The sequence below is a fragment of the Cherax quadricarinatus genome, chromosome 41 (assembly GCF_038502225.1).
Source record: "Cherax quadricarinatus isolate ZL_2023a chromosome 41, ASM3850222v1, whole genome shotgun sequence".
Classification (NCBI taxonomy): domain Eukaryota; kingdom Metazoa; phylum Arthropoda; class Malacostraca; order Decapoda; family Parastacidae; genus Cherax; species Cherax quadricarinatus.
In genome coordinates, this window is record NC_091332.1 from 25177068 (window position 1) to 25194562 (window position 17495).

General features: G+C 40.4%; 1 protein-coding gene across 2 annotated transcripts in view; it reads left to right on the top strand.

Annotated features, from left to right (window-relative positions):
• The window catches only part of LOC128695977 (phosphatidylinositol 3,4,5-trisphosphate 3-phosphatase TPTE2), a 602430-nt gene that overhangs the window by 478206 nt on the left and 106729 nt on the right, over positions 1-17495 (top strand). For both annotated transcript variants that reach the window (XM_070093099.1, XM_070093098.1), the window contains one exon: positions 557-788. In XM_070093099.1, coding sequence (XP_069949200.1) covers positions 557-788 — 232 coding nt within the window. The remainder of the gene's footprint in view (positions 1-556; positions 789-17495) is intronic.

Consider the following 17495-nt stretch of genomic DNA (forward strand, 5'->3'; position numbering starts at 1 on the left):
TCTGGGACTGGAAGACCTTAAGTCAGGGTGTGCTAAGTGTATTCATTAGTGTCCATTTTCTTCAAAGGATACAGCACTGGTCAAAAATGGCATTACAGTATAGGTAGGAAATGCCCAGTTGATGACCCTGTCTTACAACCAGGGACCTAGAAATCTTTTTCCAAGAGCCATAGGTTTTTTAAAAGGTTAGATCTTGTAATTGGGTGGTGCACTGGATGTAAGTGTAACTGCTTTTTTGTAGTAGCAGAAAAAATGATAAGTAAATGGCAACCACTATTCATTATTTTTCATCATTAATTATGTGCATCCCTCTTGTTCTGTTGCTTCCTGAATAAGTGGTCACCTACTTATAACAGAGCAAGCAAAGTTGCTATATTGTTGAATACATAGACACTTTCAGAAGATGTGCACTTGGTAGGATCTCATGAAATAGTTTAATCAATGACTGATCATGGGTTGTTTTCTGCTTATGCAAACTCTCACTACATCTGCCCTTAACAATATCAGTAAAAAAATGTTGAATGTTGTCTAATTCTGTATGTTTTTTCATAAACAGGGATATGGTCAAATTCAGTGCCAGTGTACGTGACTGGATGAATCAGGATGAGAAAAATGTGATAGCCGTCCACTGTAAAGGTGGCAAGGGGCGGACTGGGACCATGATCTGTGTCTTTCTTATTGATCTTGGGATATTCCGTGATGCTGAACATTGTCTTGGTTACTTTGGGGATCGTCGTACAGACAAGAATGTAGCTTCCAAGTTCCAAGGAGTAGAAACTCCCAGTCAGGTATGTAAAATGTGACTGTTTCAAAAATTAATGTTCAGTCTGAAAGGGATTTTAAACAATGAGAAAATACATGAAGAAGAATGTTAATTGTTGCATTGTGGGTCAGATTTACGTAAAAGTTGCCTTGTGTGGGATTGGGCTGTGGGAGCTGTGATACCCAAAATCAACTCCAGGTAATATATTCCTTGGGGATTAATCATAATAACCACACAGTACTAAAAGCAATCATCATATACATACTATATTTTCCCTAGTATAGTGTTGCTTTAGTTCTTAATCTTCACAAAATTTGAAGCAAACAATAATAATCTATAGGTATACTGCATTGTATAATAGCCAGATATAGTTTCTCCTGTGCCTTATCTGGTAGGCACTGTGCTTGTCTGTAGAGGAATTTTATCCTGGCATTCACTTTTTATACTACTGTAAACTATGAACTATTACCTGATGGGCATGAATAAAAGGATATTCCTGGATGCTCCACAGAAGTTACATAATAATAATTATGTATAATATAATAATAACAATACACGTATAATACTATATAAAAATAATAATACGTATAATAATATAATAATACATAATAGTACAATAATAATAATTATAATAATAATACTCCTAGGTAGTAGGTTGGTAGACAGCAACCGCCCAAGGAGGTACTGTACTACCGTCCTGCCACATGGAGTGTAAAACAAAAGCCTGTAATTGTTTTACATGATGGTAGGATTGCTGGGGTCTTTTGTCTGTCTCATAAACATGCAAGATTTCAGGTACGTTTTGCTACTTCTACTTACACTTAGGTCACACTACACATACATGTACAAGCATATATATATACACACACTCCTCTGGGTTTTCTGCTATTTTCTTTCTAGTTCTTGTTCTTGTTTATTTCCTCTTATCTCCATGGGGAAGTGGAACAGAATTCTTCCTCCGTAAGCCATGCGTGTCGTAAGAGGCGACTGAAATGCCGGGAGAAAGGGGCTAGTAACCCCTTCTCCTGTAAATACAGTGGACCCCCGCATAACGATCACCTCCGAATGCAACCAATTATGTAAGTGTATTTATGTAAGTGCGTTTGTACGTGTATGTTTGGGGGTCTGAAATGGACTAATCTACTTCACAATATTCCTTATGGGAACAAATTCGGTCAGTACTAGCACCTGAACATACTTCTGGAGTGAAAAAATATCGTTAACCGGGGGTCCACTGTATTACTAAATTTGAAAGGAGAAACTTTTGTTTTTCCTTTTGGGCCACCCCACCTCGGTGGGATACGGCCGGTGTATTGAAAGAAAGAAAGAATAATAATAATTATAATAATAATACTCCTAGGTAGTAGGTTGGTAGATAGCAACCGCCCAGGGAGGTACTACCGTCCTGCCAAGTGAGTGTAAAACTGAAGCCTGTAATTGTTTTACACGATGGTAAGATTGCTGGTGTCTTTTTTTATCTGTCTCATACACATGCAAGATTTCAGGTATGTCTTGCTACTTCTACTTACACTTAGGTCACACTACACATACATGTACAAGCATATATATACACACCCCTTTGGGTTTTCTTCTATTTTCTTTCTAGTTCTTGTTCTTGTTTATTTCCTCTTACCTCCATGGGGAAGTGGAACAGAATTCTTCCTCCGTAAGCCATGCGTGTTGTAAGAGGTGACTAAAATGCCGGGAGCAAGAAGCTAGTAACCCCTTCTCCTGTATATATTACTAAATGTAAAAGGAGAAACTTTCGTTTTTCCTTTTGGGCCACCCCGCCTCGGTGGGATACGGCCGGTGTGTTGAAAGAAAGAAAGAATACTCCTAGGTAGTAGGTTGGTTGACAGCAACCGCCCAAGGAGGTACTGTACTACCGTCCTGCCAAGTGAGTGTAAAACGAAAGCCTGTAATTGTTTTACATGATGGTAGGATTGCTGGTGTCCTTTTTTAAACATGCAAGATTTCAGGTACATCTTGCTACTTCTACTTAACTTAGGTCACACTACACATACATGTACAAGCATATATATACACAAACCCCACTGGGTTTTCTTCTATTTTCTTTCTAGTTCTTGTTCTTGTTTATTTCCTCTTATCTCCATGGGGAAGCGGAACAGAATTCTTCCTCCGTAAGCCATGCGTATTGTAAGAGGTGACTAAAATGCCGGGACCAAGGGGCTAGTAACCTCTTGTCCTGTATATATTACTAAATGTAAAAGGAGAAACTTTTGTTTTTCCTTTTGGGCCACCCTGCCTCGGTGGGATAGGGCCGGTTTGTTGAAAGAAGAAAGAAAGATGTACGCACTGCGTATAATTTAGTTTGACAACACCACCACAATGCTCACCAATTCACATGTGCTTATGGAGCTACCCTCACCGTGCAAGGAATTCTCATGATTTCCTTACGTTTTGTGCAGTTAATTTGCCAGGTTTCTTTCTTCTAACTATGGGTCCTAAGAAAGCAAGAGCAAAGGACAGTGCCGAGAAGAAAAAGAGGATGATTTGCATGGGATTAAAGCAAGAAATCATTGGTAAGCACAGACTAGGTACGAGGGTTGAGGACTTGGTGAGTGAGTACAAGCGTAGTGTGGTGAGATAAACATAAAAATTGTACAAAGTAGTTATAAGAAAAGTGTGAACTCCTGACAGGATATGCCGCTCTGCATTTCTTCTCCAAGGTATGTATATGTCATATGTACACCAGATCTAATTCAGTTAGCCTCACAATCTGTTTTCTCTTATAATAACATCTCTGATGTTTTCATACATTATTACTGCACCTATTACATACATAGAACACTTAACTCTGATATTAACCCTCCCCTCAAACATCTCCTTGCCAACCTCAACAGAACACATGACCATAACACAAGGCACAGATCACTCTTTGATGTTCCTCGTGTCCATCTCACGTTATGCAAAAACTCAATGCACATAAAAGGCCCTAAAATCTGGAATTCATTACCTGTAAATATAAAAGAAACACTACCTGTTTATAAATTCAAGTCTATTCTCAAAGATCACTTACTCACTCAAAACCAAATAAATACTGAATAACTGAACCTTATAAATTGTATATCCTAAATGTTACTCACAATTATATCACACAAATGTTAAACCTAGGACCCAATCTAACTTTGTTATTTTTTTAAATACACTACCTAACAGAATACTCCATTCGACTGAATGTACAGCAAAGCATGCAACCATATGACCTGTCTTTGTAATACTCATTTGTGCTTTATAGTTATCTGTTTACAATAATGTTTTATCACTGATTTCATCATTGCTTAGTTAATCTTAAGTTAATTTTAAGCCAGCCCATAATGCTATGCATATAAGTGGCTTTGGCATGCTGCTCTTACCTGTATTTTTTTGTACCTCTGTATGTATGCTAAAATTACTAAATAAATAAATAAATAAATAAAATAAATAGTGAGAATGCGCGACCACAATCCTCCTCCCTCTGCCTTCCACGTAATGACATAATATTTTATTCATTCTAGAGTGTATATCAGATTTCTATGTTATTTATTTTGTTTATTATGCTATATTAGATGAATTGTGACAGATAAATAAGCCATAGAGTTGATATTAGGGTTATTTTGTCATGCCTCCTGAGAACAGGAATTCAGCTGGAACGAATTAATTGCATATCAGTTAATTTAAATGAGGAAAATTGACCCAGCATACAAACAAATCAGGATACAAACAAGTCCATGGAACAGATTAAATTCGTAAGCCGAGGTTTCACTGTATTCACTATTGAAATTGAGACGTCATTAGTACAGTGGACTCTTGCCTAACGCTATTAATCCGTTCCTGAGAGCTCAACATTAGGCAAAATTATCGTTAGGCGAATTAATTTTCCCCATAAGAAATAATGGAAATCAAATTAATCCGTTCCTGACACCCCAAAGTATGAACAAAAAAAAATTTTTACCACATGAAATATTAATTTTAATACACACAAACTGAAGAAGACATGCACAGTTACATGACACTTACCTTTATTGAAGATCTGGTGATGATTGATGGGATGGGAGGAGGGGAGAGCATTGATGGTGTTAGTGTTTAGAAGGGGAATCCCCTTCCATTAGGACTTGAGGTGGCAAATCCTTTTCCGGGGTTACTTCCCTTCTTCTTTTAATGCCACTAGGACCAGCTTGAGAGTCACTGGACCTCTGTCGCACAACATATCTGTCCATAGAGGCCTGTACCTCCCGTTCCTTTATGACATTCCTAAAGTGTTTCACAACATTGTCAGTGTAATAGTCACCAGCATGGCTTGCAGTAGCTGTGTCAGGGTGATTTTCATCAAAAAAGGTTTGCACTTTAAGCCACATTGCACACATTTCCTTAATTTTTGAAGTAGGCAACTTCTTCAATTTCTCTATCCCCTCCTCTGAAGCAGTTTCCTCAGGTGTGGCCTCTTGCTGTTGAAGATGATCTAGCAGCTCATCAGTGGTTAGTTCTTCATTGTCCTCCTCCACCAACTCTTCCACATCCTCCCCACTAACCTCCAACCCCAACGACTTCCCCAATGCCACAATGGATTCCTCAACTGGCATAGGATTCCCAGGGTTAGCCTCAAACCCTTCAAAATCCCTTTTGTTTACACATTCTGGCCACAGTTTCTTCCAAGCAGAGTTCAAGGTCCTCTTAGTCACTTCCTCCCAAGCCTTACCTATAATGTTTACACAATTGAGGATGCTAAAGTGATCTCTACAAAACTCTCTTTGAGTCAATTGAGTTTCTGAGGTCACTACAAAGCACCTTTCAAACATAGCTTTTGTGTATAGTTTCTTGAAGTTGGAAATGACCTGCAGGTCCATGGGCTGCAGGAGAGGGGTGGTATTAGGAGGCAAAAAGTTGACCTTAATGAAGCTCATTTCCACAGAAAGTCGCTCTGCCACGTCTGAAGGATGACCAGGAGCATTGTCTAATACCAGGAGGCACTTAAGGTCTAATTTCTTTTCAATTAGGTAATTTTTCACAGTGGGGGCAAATGCATGGTGTAACCAGTCATAGAAAAAGTCCCTAGTGACCCATGCCTTACTGTTTGCCCTCCACAGCACACACAAATTAGCCTTGAGGACATTGTTTTTCCTGAACACTCTGGGAGTTTCAGAATGATACACCAATAAAGGCTTTACTTTGCAATCACCACTAGCATTGGCACACATCAACAGAGTAAGCCTGTCTTTCATAGGCTTATGTCCTGGGAGTGCCTTTTCCTCCTGAGTAATGTAGGTCATGCTTGGCATTTTCTTCCAAAACAGGCCTGTTTCGTCACACTTAAACACTTCTTCAGGTTTCAGTCCTTCACTGTCTATGTACTCCTTGAATTCCTGCACATATTTTTCACCCGCTTTGTGGTCCGAACTGGCAGCCTCACCATGCCTTATCACACTATGTATGCCACTACGCTTCTTAAATCTCTCAAACCAACCTTTGCTAGCCTTAAATTCACTCACATCACCACTAGTTGCAGGCATTTTTCTAATTAAATCATCATGCAACTTCCTAGCCTTTTCACATATGATCGCTTGAGAGATGCTATCTCCTGCTATCTGTTTTTCATTTATCCACACCAATAACAGTCTCTCAACATCTTCTATCACTTGCGATCTCTGTTTCGAAAACAAAGTTGTACCTTTGGCAAGAACAGCTTCCTTGATTGCCGTTTTCTTGGCCACAATAGTAGTGATGGTTGATTTGGGTTTTGTGTACAAACTGGCCAGCTTGGAGACACGCATTCCACTTTCATACTTAGCAATGATCTCTTTCTTCATATCCATAGTAATTCTCACCCTTTTTGCTGTGGGGTTGGCACTAGAAGCTTTCTTGGGGCCCATGGTGACTTATTTTGCAGGTGCAATCACTATAAAGGCTGTGATAATATGAAATGTTCTGATTGTATGCTTGGAAGTGACCGTGGTAGCTGGCTTGTAAACACTGGCACCCACGGAACAAGTGAGGCGGGCTCAGGCCGCACGTGGACGCATCTCAAAAGAATCGCGTTGAGCGAGTTTTTTAGCGCTAGCCGAGGCAAAATTTTTGCATTAAAATGGATCGCTAGGCGGATTTAACGTTATGCGATGCGTTCATTAGGCAAGGGTCCACTGTACTTTTTTGTGTAGCTTTCGAGTAACTGGTAGGTATTAAGTACGGTTCATCTGGTTAATTTTGAGTGATGAGATTTCTAAGTAGATCCTTAAATTGATTTGCAGGCAGGGGTCCTTCACTGTGTTCTGGTAATGAATTCCAGATCTTCGGGCCCTTTATGTGCATAGTATTTTTACACAGGGAGAGATGGACATGAGGAATATCGAAGAGTGATTTGTGTCTTGTATTATGCTTGTGTGTTCTGTTGTAGTTATCAAGTAGGAGTGTGAGAGGAGGGTTTATATTTGAGTATAGTGCTCTGTGTATGTAGTAGGCACAGTAATAAGTGTGGATGTTTTGTATGTTAAGTGAGTTAAGACTCTTGAAAAGCGGAGGAGTATGCTGTCTATTACAGGAGTTTGTAATCAATCGCACTGCAGCTTTTTGTTGGGTTATTAAAGGTTTAAGGTGATTTGCTGTGGTTGAGCCCCATGCACAAATACCATAGGTGAGGTAAGGGTAGATGAGTGAGTGGTATAGTGCAAGAAGAGCTGATCGGGGTACATAGTACCATATCTTTAAGAGGATGTCTACTGTTTTGGAGACTTTCTTGGATATTTGCTGTATGTGAGTTTGGAATTTGAGATTGCAATCTAGGCAGAGACCCAGAAATTTGCTGTGTGTGTGTCAGGAGATGGGTGAACAAATTATCAGTATGTTTAGCTGTACATTTGTAGCTCTGTTTCCAAATAGCATAAAATAGGTTTTGTCTATACTGACAGTAAGTTTGTTGGTGGTCATCCAAATAAATATTTTTAGTAGTTTGTCATTTACAGTGTCTATTAGTATGGTTGGGTTTGGGTGAGAGAAGACAAAAGTAGTGTAATCTGCAAATAAAATGGGTTTAAGGAGTTTAGATACATTTGGAAGGTCACCGATGTAAATGAGAAAGAGAAGTGGGCCAAGGACACTTCCCTGTGGGACTCCAACAAGAGCTGGTTGTGTAGTGGAGTTAGCTCCATTTGTGTATACATACTGGGTTCTGTTGCTAAGATAAAATTTTAGGTAATCTAGAGAGTGTCCTCTGACCCTGTAATTTTCAAGTTTTTGGTGCAATAGGTCATGGTCGACTGTATCAAAAGCTTTTCTTAAGTCTATGAAAATCCCAGGGAAAATTCATTTTATATTAGCTCAAGCATAAGTATAATTGCATCAGTAGTACTTTTTTTCAGTCTGAATGCAAATTGACAGGAGTTGAGTATGTTGTGGGGTACTAAGTAGGAGTAGACTTGTTTATGAATTAATTTTTCAAAGATTTTAGATAGTAAGGGCAAGTTTGATATAGGCCTATAGTTGTTCAACTCAGTTGGACCACCTCCTTTGAGGATCAGGGTGACTCTTGCTGTCTTGATTATGGATGGGAAGGTGGAAGATTCAATGGATTTGTTAAACAGAGTTGCAGTAATTAGTGACATGAGAACCTTTTTTATACATGAGTGGTGGTAAGTTATTTAGGTCACCTGTCTTGTTCTTTAGTGTTTTGATGATGAGTGAGATTTCATTAGGATTTGTTGGGGCTAAAAATAGAATATTTGGGTAGTTGTGAGTGAGGTAGTGTTTTGGTTAATGTTTGAGTTTGGAATTTTGCTTCCTAGCTTTGATCCTATGGTCGAGAAAAAGACATTAAGTTTGTTGGCAGTATTGGTTGACTGGAGGAGAGGTTCATCTGGTTTTGTTAAGTTAATCATTCTGTTTTATGACATCTTTTTAGATCCTAGAATTTCCGATAAGGTTTTCCAGGTCTTTTTCACATCACCCTTTTAGTCCTGAAATCTGTTTTCGTAATACAGTATTTTTGACATCCTTAATAGATTGGTTAGTATTGTCAGGTAATGTTTTGCTGTATCCTTTGTTATTAGACCCATTCTGTACTGTTTTTCATATAGATGTTTTTTATCAATAGATTTGAGGATGCTGTTTGTAAGCCATGGCTGTTTAGTCTATTAGTTGTGATCTGAGTTTTTATCGGGCAAATATTATTCTTATTATTTTTTTTTTACTATTTTTTTTTAACAAGTCGGCCGTCTCCCACCAAAGCAGGGTGACCCAGTAAAAGTAGGCCTTAGACAGGGATGTGTAATGTCACCATGGTTGTTTAACATATTTTTAGATGGAGTTGTAAAAGAATAAATGCTAAGGTGTTCGGGAGTGGGGTGCGATTAAATTATGGGGAATCAAATACAATATGGGAGTTGACATAGTTACTTTTTTGCTGATGATACTGTGCTTTTGGAAGATTCTAAAGAAAAATTGCAAAGGTTAGTGGACAACTTTGGGAGGGTGTGTAAAGTGAACATAGATATGAGTAAGGTGATGAGGCTATCAGATGAGTTATGTAAAGAAAAATTGGATATCACATTGGAGGGAGGGAATATAGATGAAGTGAATGTGTTCAGGTATTTGTGAGTAGATTTATCAGCAGATGGGTTTATGAAGGATGAGGTTAATCATAGAATTGATAAAGGAAAAAAGGTGAGAGGTGTATTGAGGTATCTGTGGAGACAAAACGTTATCAGTGGAGGCAAAGAAGGGAATGTACGAGAGTTTGGTGGTACCAACACACTTATCTGGGAGTGAATCATAGGTTGTGAATACTGCAGCGAAGAGGAGGCTGCAGGTGGTGATGTCATGTTTAAGGGCAATGTGTGGTGTGAATATTATGCAGAGAATTTGTAGTGTGGAAATTAGAAGCAGGTGTGGAGTTACAAAAAGTATTATTCAGAGGGCTGAAGAGGAGTTATTGAGGTGGTTTGGTCATTTAGAGAAGATGGAGCAAAATTGAATGATGTGGAGGGTGTATAAATCTGTAGTGGAGAGGAGGAGGAGGGGTAGGGGTCATCCTAGAGACCCTATGGGCTCTGGTGGCCTGGTGGTTAACGCTCTCGCTTCACACAGCGAGGGCCTGGGTTCGATTCCCAGCCAGAGTAGAAACATTGGGTGTGTTTCTTTCCACCTGTTGTCTATGTTCACCCATCAGTAAAATGGGTACATGGATGTTAGTCGACTGGTGTGGGTCGCATCCTGGGACACTGACCTAATTTGCCCGAGATGCTCAGCATAACAAGTGGCTTTCTATGTAGTAGTATGTCATTGTTGTCAGGTAGGACTGTATACCATGTACATGTACTTGTAGTAAATAAAGATTATTATTATTATTATTATTATTATTATTATTAAAGAATGACGATAAATTCCCACCCCAGACAGCATACTCCACCAGCATTCAAAAGTCTAAACTTACTCACCGTAGAGAACATCCATGCCTATTATTGTGCCCACTACATACGTAGAACACTACACTCAAATATAAACCTTCCTCTCAAACTTCTCCTTACCAACCTTAACAGGACACACGACCATAACACAAGGCACAGATTACTCTTTGATGTTTCCAGTGTCCATCTCACACTATGTAAAAACTCTATGCACATAAAGGGCCCAAAAATTTGGAATTCATTACCAGTGAATACCAAAAGAACCCTGTCTGTACATCAATTCAATCTCTTCTTAAAAACCACCTACTCACCCAAAACTAAATACTCAGTACTTAACCTTACCAATAAAGCTACCAAATCACTCTCCACCACCTTAAATTATAATTACTCATTGTGTTACTCCCCTAGCCTCAGAACCCCAAAAGTAAATGCTCAAAGTACAGTAAATTCTCATATTTTAATACAAATATTTTAATGCAAATGTTGAATAACATATATTTGACATAAGTATAGCCTATTGTATAATTAGTGCAACCTGATCAAACTATGTTTTGTGCATCTAGTGTTAAGTAATCAGTAATCTGTTAAGTTTAGACTGCCTGTAATGCCAAGGCATGATAGTAGCTCTCTTTGCACTACAAATCATTGTAAACTCTCACTGTAAACTATGTACCTATGTATATATACTACCTATAATGTCAGCCACATTGTAAACTTGCAAAGAAATAAAAAAAATCTAAAAATCTAAAATCTAGGAGAGGATGGAGGGAGGGGGTAAAAGAGGTTTTAGTGTGCAAGGGGCTTGGACATGCATTAGGCATGTGTGAGTGTTAGATAGGAGTGAATGGAGATGAAGGGTTTTTGGGACCTGATGAGCTGTTGGAGTATGAGCAGGGTAATATTTTGTGAAGGGATTCAGGGAAACCGGTTAGCTGGACTTGAGTCCTCCTTTCACTACCTTCACAATCCTTTTTGTATAACAGCAATGGATATTAATACGGCTAATTTGTTTAATCGTTTTCCCTTTCCTCTACATATTCACTCTCTACTGACCTTCCTTGATTTACCTCCCCTTTATGTTCACCTTGCATCTTTCTCTTCCCACTTAATCCTTGGGAGGTTCCGATGATTCATGTTTACTCCTCACCACTCCCACATGCAGAAGCTCTCCTGCCTACTATGACTTCATGATCACTCTTCATTGAAAACTTCCATTTTCATTCTTGTGCTTTTGTGGTATATACTGACAGTTCTAAATTCCTAATTAATGTCAGATAAGGAGCTGTTTTTCCTAAAAGAATAATCCATGGTCATTTACTAGACTCGGCCGAGTTACATGTAGTTCTCATGACTATCATAGACGCTACATCGATATCTTCCTCCTCATTTGAAGTTGTGTCAAGGTACTCTCACAGTGCATTACAGACTATTTAGAAATTCGACTCCTGTCATCTTTCACATTACACTTTGGTTTTGCCGCATTTCCAGTAAAGGCACAGACTTCGGTTTTTGCTTGGTCTCTGGACATGTCAGTGTTGGGGGTAGTGAACAAGCAGACTCAACCACTCGGTCAGCAATTCATGACCCATTTTCCCAAAGGGGTATTCCTTACCCGATTGTTTTTCAGTGACTCAACAACTTTGTACCCACTGGCAACAATGTTGGTCCGAGTTGACCTACAACAAATTGTTTTCTGCCAAACCACCTCTAGGTTTCTGGCCATCTTTCCACTGCTGTCACATTTGGGAGACTGCACTCTCCCACTGCACTTTCTGGCCATGCATGCTTCATTCATGGACACTTCGTGGAAAACTGCCTGGCACCACTCTGTGAGGATTATTGAGTTACAGTCAGTTCACGATATTTTAATACAATGTTCAGACCATCAGCAGGAATGCAGAATTCATTTCTGTCTTCTCCACCACCTAAACACTCATACTGACCTCTTTGCTGAAAGTTCCACCTCTAACACAGACTCTAACTTTTTATCAAAAACTAACTTCTCACCCTCACACACTCCTATACCTTCACTAATTCCTACCCTCACACTTTACTTCCACTAATTCTCACGCTCTCCTCTACCTTCACTAATTCCTACCTTCACACTCTACCTCCACTAATTCTCACCCTCACACTCTCCTCTACCTTCACTAATTCCTACTCTTACACACTACCTCCACTAATTCTCACCCTCACACTCTCCTCTAACTTCACTAATTCCTACCCTCACACTTGACTTCCACTAATTCTCACCCTCTCCTCTACCTTCACTAATTCCTACCCTCACACTCCACCTCCACTAATTCTCACCCTTACACTCTCCTCTACCTTCACTAATTCCTACTCTTACACACTACCTCCACTAATTCTCACCCTCACACTCTCCTCTATCTTCACTAATTCCTACCCTCACACTTTACTTCCACTAATTCTCACACTCTACCTTCACTAATTCCTACCCTCACACTCTACCTCCACTAATTCTCACCCTCACACTCTCCTCTACCTTCACTAATTCCTACTCTTACACACTACCTCCACTAATTCTCACCCTCACACTCTCCTCTACCTTCACTAATTCCTACCCTCACACTCTACCTCCACTAATTCTCACACTTACACTCTCCTCTACCTTCACTAATTCCTACCCTCACACTCTACCTCCATTAATTCTCACCCTTACACTCTCCTCTACCTTCTCTAATTCCTACCCTCACACTCTACCTCCACTAATTCTCACCCTCACACTCTCCTCTACCTTCACTAATCCCTACCCTCACACTCTCCTCTACCTTCACTAATCCCTACCCTCACACTCTCCTCTACCTTCACTAATCCCTACCCTCACACTCTCCTCTACCTTCACTAATCCCTACCCTCACACTCTACCTCCAGTAAATCCAACCCTCACACTCTCCCTCCAGTAAATCCAACCCTCACACTCTACCTCCAGTAATTCCTATCTTCACACTCTACCTCCAGTAATTCCTACCCTCACATTCTACCTCCGGTAATTCCTACCCTCACACTCTACCTCCAGTAATTCGTACCCTCACATTCTACCTCCAGTAATTCCTACCCTCACACTCTACCTCCAGTAATTCATACCCTCACATTGTACCTCCAGTAATTCCTACCCTCACACTCTACCTCTAGTAATTCCTACCCTCACATTCTACCTCCAGTAATTCCTACCCTCACACTCTACCTCCAGTAATTCCTACCCTCACATTCTACCTCCAGTAATTCCTACCCTCACACTCTACCTCCAGTAATTCCTACCCTCACATTCTCCCTCCAGTAATTCCTACCCTCACATTCTCCCTCCAGTAATTCCTACCCTCACACTCTCCCTCCAGTAATTCCTACCCTCACACTCTACCTCCAGTAATTCCTACCCTCACATTCTACCTCCAGTAATTCCTACCCCCACATTCTACCTCCAGTAATTCCTACCCTCACATTCTACCTCCAGTAATTCCTACCCCTCACAGTCTACCTCCAGTAATTCCTACCCCTCACAGTCTACCTCCAGTAATTCTTACCCTCACAGTCTACCTCCGGTAATTCCTACCCTCACACTCTACCTCCAGTAATTCCTACCCTCACATTCTACCTCCAGTAATTCCTACCCTCACATTCTACCTCCAGTAATTCCTACCTTCACATTCTACCTCCAGTAATTCCTACTTTCACACTCTACCTCCAGTAATTCCTACCCTCACACTCTACCTCCAGTAATTCCTACCCTCACATTCTACCTCCAGCAATTCCTACCCTCACCTTCTACCTCCAGTAATTCCTACCCTCACCTTCTACCTCCAGTAATTCCTACCCTCACACTCTACCTCCAGTAATTCCTACCCTCACAGTCTACCTCCAGTAATTCCTACCCTTACAGTCTACCTCCAGTAATTCCTACCCTCACAGTCTACCTCCAGTAATTCCTACCCTCACACTCTACCTCCAGTAATTCCTACCCTCACATTCTACCTCCAGTAATTCCTACCCTTACACTCTACTTCCAGTAATTCCTACCCTCACATTCTACCTCCAGTAATTCCTACCCTTAATCTCTACCTCCAGTAATTCCTACCCTCACATTCTACCTCCAGTAATTCCTACCCTCACATTCTTTTTTTTTATTATTATCACACCGGCCGATTCCCACCAAGGCAGGGTGGCCCGAAAAAGAAAAACTTTCACCATCATTCACTCCATCACTGTCTTGCCAGAAGGGTGCTTTACACTACAGTTTTTAAACTGCAACATTAACACCCCTCCTTCAGAGTGCAGGCACTGTACTTCCCATCTCCAGGACTCAAGTCCGGCCTGCCGGTTTCCCTGAATCCCTTCATAAATGTTACTTTGCTCACACTCCAACAGCACGTCAAGTATTAAAAACCATTTGTCTCCATTCACTCCTATCAAACACGCTCACGCATGCCTGCTGGAAGTCCAAGCCCCTCGCACACAAAACCTCCTTTACCCCCTCCCTCCAACCCTTCCTAGGCCGACCCCTACCCCGCCTTCCTTCCACTACAGACTGATACACTCTTGAAGTCATTCTGTTTCGCTCAATTCTCTCTACATGTCCGAACCACCTCAACAACCCTTCCTCAGCCCTCTGGACAACAGTTTTGGTAATCCCGCACCTCCTCCTAACTTCCAAACTACGAATTCTCTGCATTATATTCACACCACACATTGCCCTCAGACATGACATCTCCACTGCCTCCAGCCTTCTCCTCGCTGCAACATTCATCACCCACGCTTCACACCCATATAAGAGCGTTGGTAAAACTATACTCTCATACATTCCCCTCTTTGCCTCCAAGGACAAAGTTCTTTGTCTCCACAGACTCCTAAGTGCACCACTCACTCTTTTTCCCTCATCAATTCTATGATTCACCTCATCTTTCATAGACCCATCCGCTGACACGTCCACTCCCAAATATCTGAATACGTTCACCTCCTCCATACTCTCTCCCTCCAATCTGATATTCAATCTTTCATCACCTAATCTTTTTGTTATCCTCATAACCTTACTCTTTCCTGTATTCACCTTTAATTTTCTTCTTTTGCACACCCTACCAAATTCATCCACCAATCTCTGCAACTTCTCTTCAGAATCTCCCAAGAGCACAGTGTCATCAGCAAAGAGCAGCTGTGACAACTCCCACTTTGTGTGTGATTCTTTATCTTTTAACTCCACGCCTCTTGCCAAGACCCTCGCATTTACTTCTCTTACAACCCCATCTATAAATATATTAAACAACCACGGTGACATCACACATCCTTGTCTAAGGCCTGCTTTTACTGGGAAAAAATTTCCCTCTTTCCTACATACTCTAACCTGAACCTCACTATCCTCATAAAAACTCTTCACTGCTTTCAGTAACCTACCTCCTACACCATACACTTGCAACATCTGCCACATTGCCCCCCTATCCACCCTGTCATACGCCTTTTCCAAATCCATAAATGCCACAAAGACCTCTTTAGCCTTATCTAAATACTGTTCACTTATATGTTTCACTGTAAACACCTGGTCCACACACCCCCTACCTTTCCTAAAGCCTCCTTGTTCATCTGCTATCCTATTCTCCGTCTTACTCTTAATTCTTTCAATTATAACTCTACCATACACTTTACCAGGTACACTCAACAGACTTATCCCCCTATAATTTTTGCACTCTCTTTTATCCCTTTTGCCTTTATACAAAGGAACTATGCATGCTCTCTGCCAATCCCTAGGTACCTTACCCTCTTCCATACATTTATTAAATAATTGCACCAACCACTCCAAAACTATATCCCCACCTGCTTTTAACATTTCTATCTTTATCCCATCAATCCCGGCTGCCTTACCCCCTTTCATTTTACCTACTGCCTCACGAACTTCCCCCACACTCACAACTGGCTCTTCCTCACTCCTACAAGATGTTATTCCTCCTTGCCCTATACATGAAATCACAGCTTCCCTATCTTCATCAACATTTAACAATTCCTCAAAATATTCCTTCCATCTTCCCAATACCTCTAACTCTCCATTTAATAACTCTCCTCTCCTATTTTTAACTGACAAATCCATTTGTTCTCTAGGCTTTCTTAACTTGTTAATCTCACTCCGAAACTTTTTCTTATTTTCAACAAAATTTGTTGATAACATCTCACCCACTCTCTCATTTGCTCTCTTTTTACATTGCTTCACCACTCTCTTAACTTCTCTCTTTTTCTCCATATACTCTTCCCTCCTTGCATCACTTCTACTTTGTAAAAACTTCTCATATGCTAACTTTTTCTCCCTTACTACTCTCTTTACATCATCATTCCACCAATCGCTCCTCTTCCCTCCTGCACCCACTTTCCTGTAACCACAAACTTCTGCTGAACACTCTAACACTACATTTTTAAACCTACCCCATACCTCTTCGACCCCATTGCCTATGCTCTCATTAGCCCATCTATCCTCCAATAGCTGTTTATATCTTACCCTAACTGCCTCCTCTTTTAGTTTATAAACCTTCACCTCTCTCTTCCCTGATGCTTCTATTCTCCTTGTATCCCATCTACCTTTTACTCTCAGTGTAGCTACAACTAGAAAGTGATCTGATATATCTGTGGCCCCTCTATAAACATGTACATCCTGAAGTCTACTCAACAGTCTTTTATCTACCAATACATAATCCAATAAACTACTGTCATTTCGCCCTACATCATATCGTGTATACTTATTTATCCTCTTTTTCTTAAAATATGTATTACCTATAACTAAACCCCTTTCTATACAAAGTTCAATCAAAGGGCTCCCATTATCATTTACACCTGGCACCCCAAACTTACCTACCACACCCTCTCTAAAAGTTTCTCCTACTTTAGCATTCAAGTCCCCTACCACAATTACTCTCTCACTTGGTTCAAAGGCTCCTATACATTCACTTAACATCTCCCAAAATCTCTCTCTCTCCTCTGCATTCCTCTCTTCTCCAGGTGCATACACGCTTATTATGACCCACTTCTCGCATCCAACCTTTACTTTAATCCACATAATTCTTGAATTTACACATTCATATTCTCTTTTCTCCTTCCATAACTGATCATTTAACATTACTGCTACCCCTTCCTTTGCTCTAACTCTCTCAGATACTCCAGATTTAATCCCATTTATTTCCCCCCACTGAAACTCTCCTACCCCCTTCAGCTTTGTTTCGCTTAGGGCCAGGACATCCAACTTCTTTTCATTCATAACATCAGCAATCATCTGTTTCTTGTCATCCGCACTACATCCACGCACATTTAAGCAACCCAGTTTTATAAAGTTTTTCTTCTTCTCT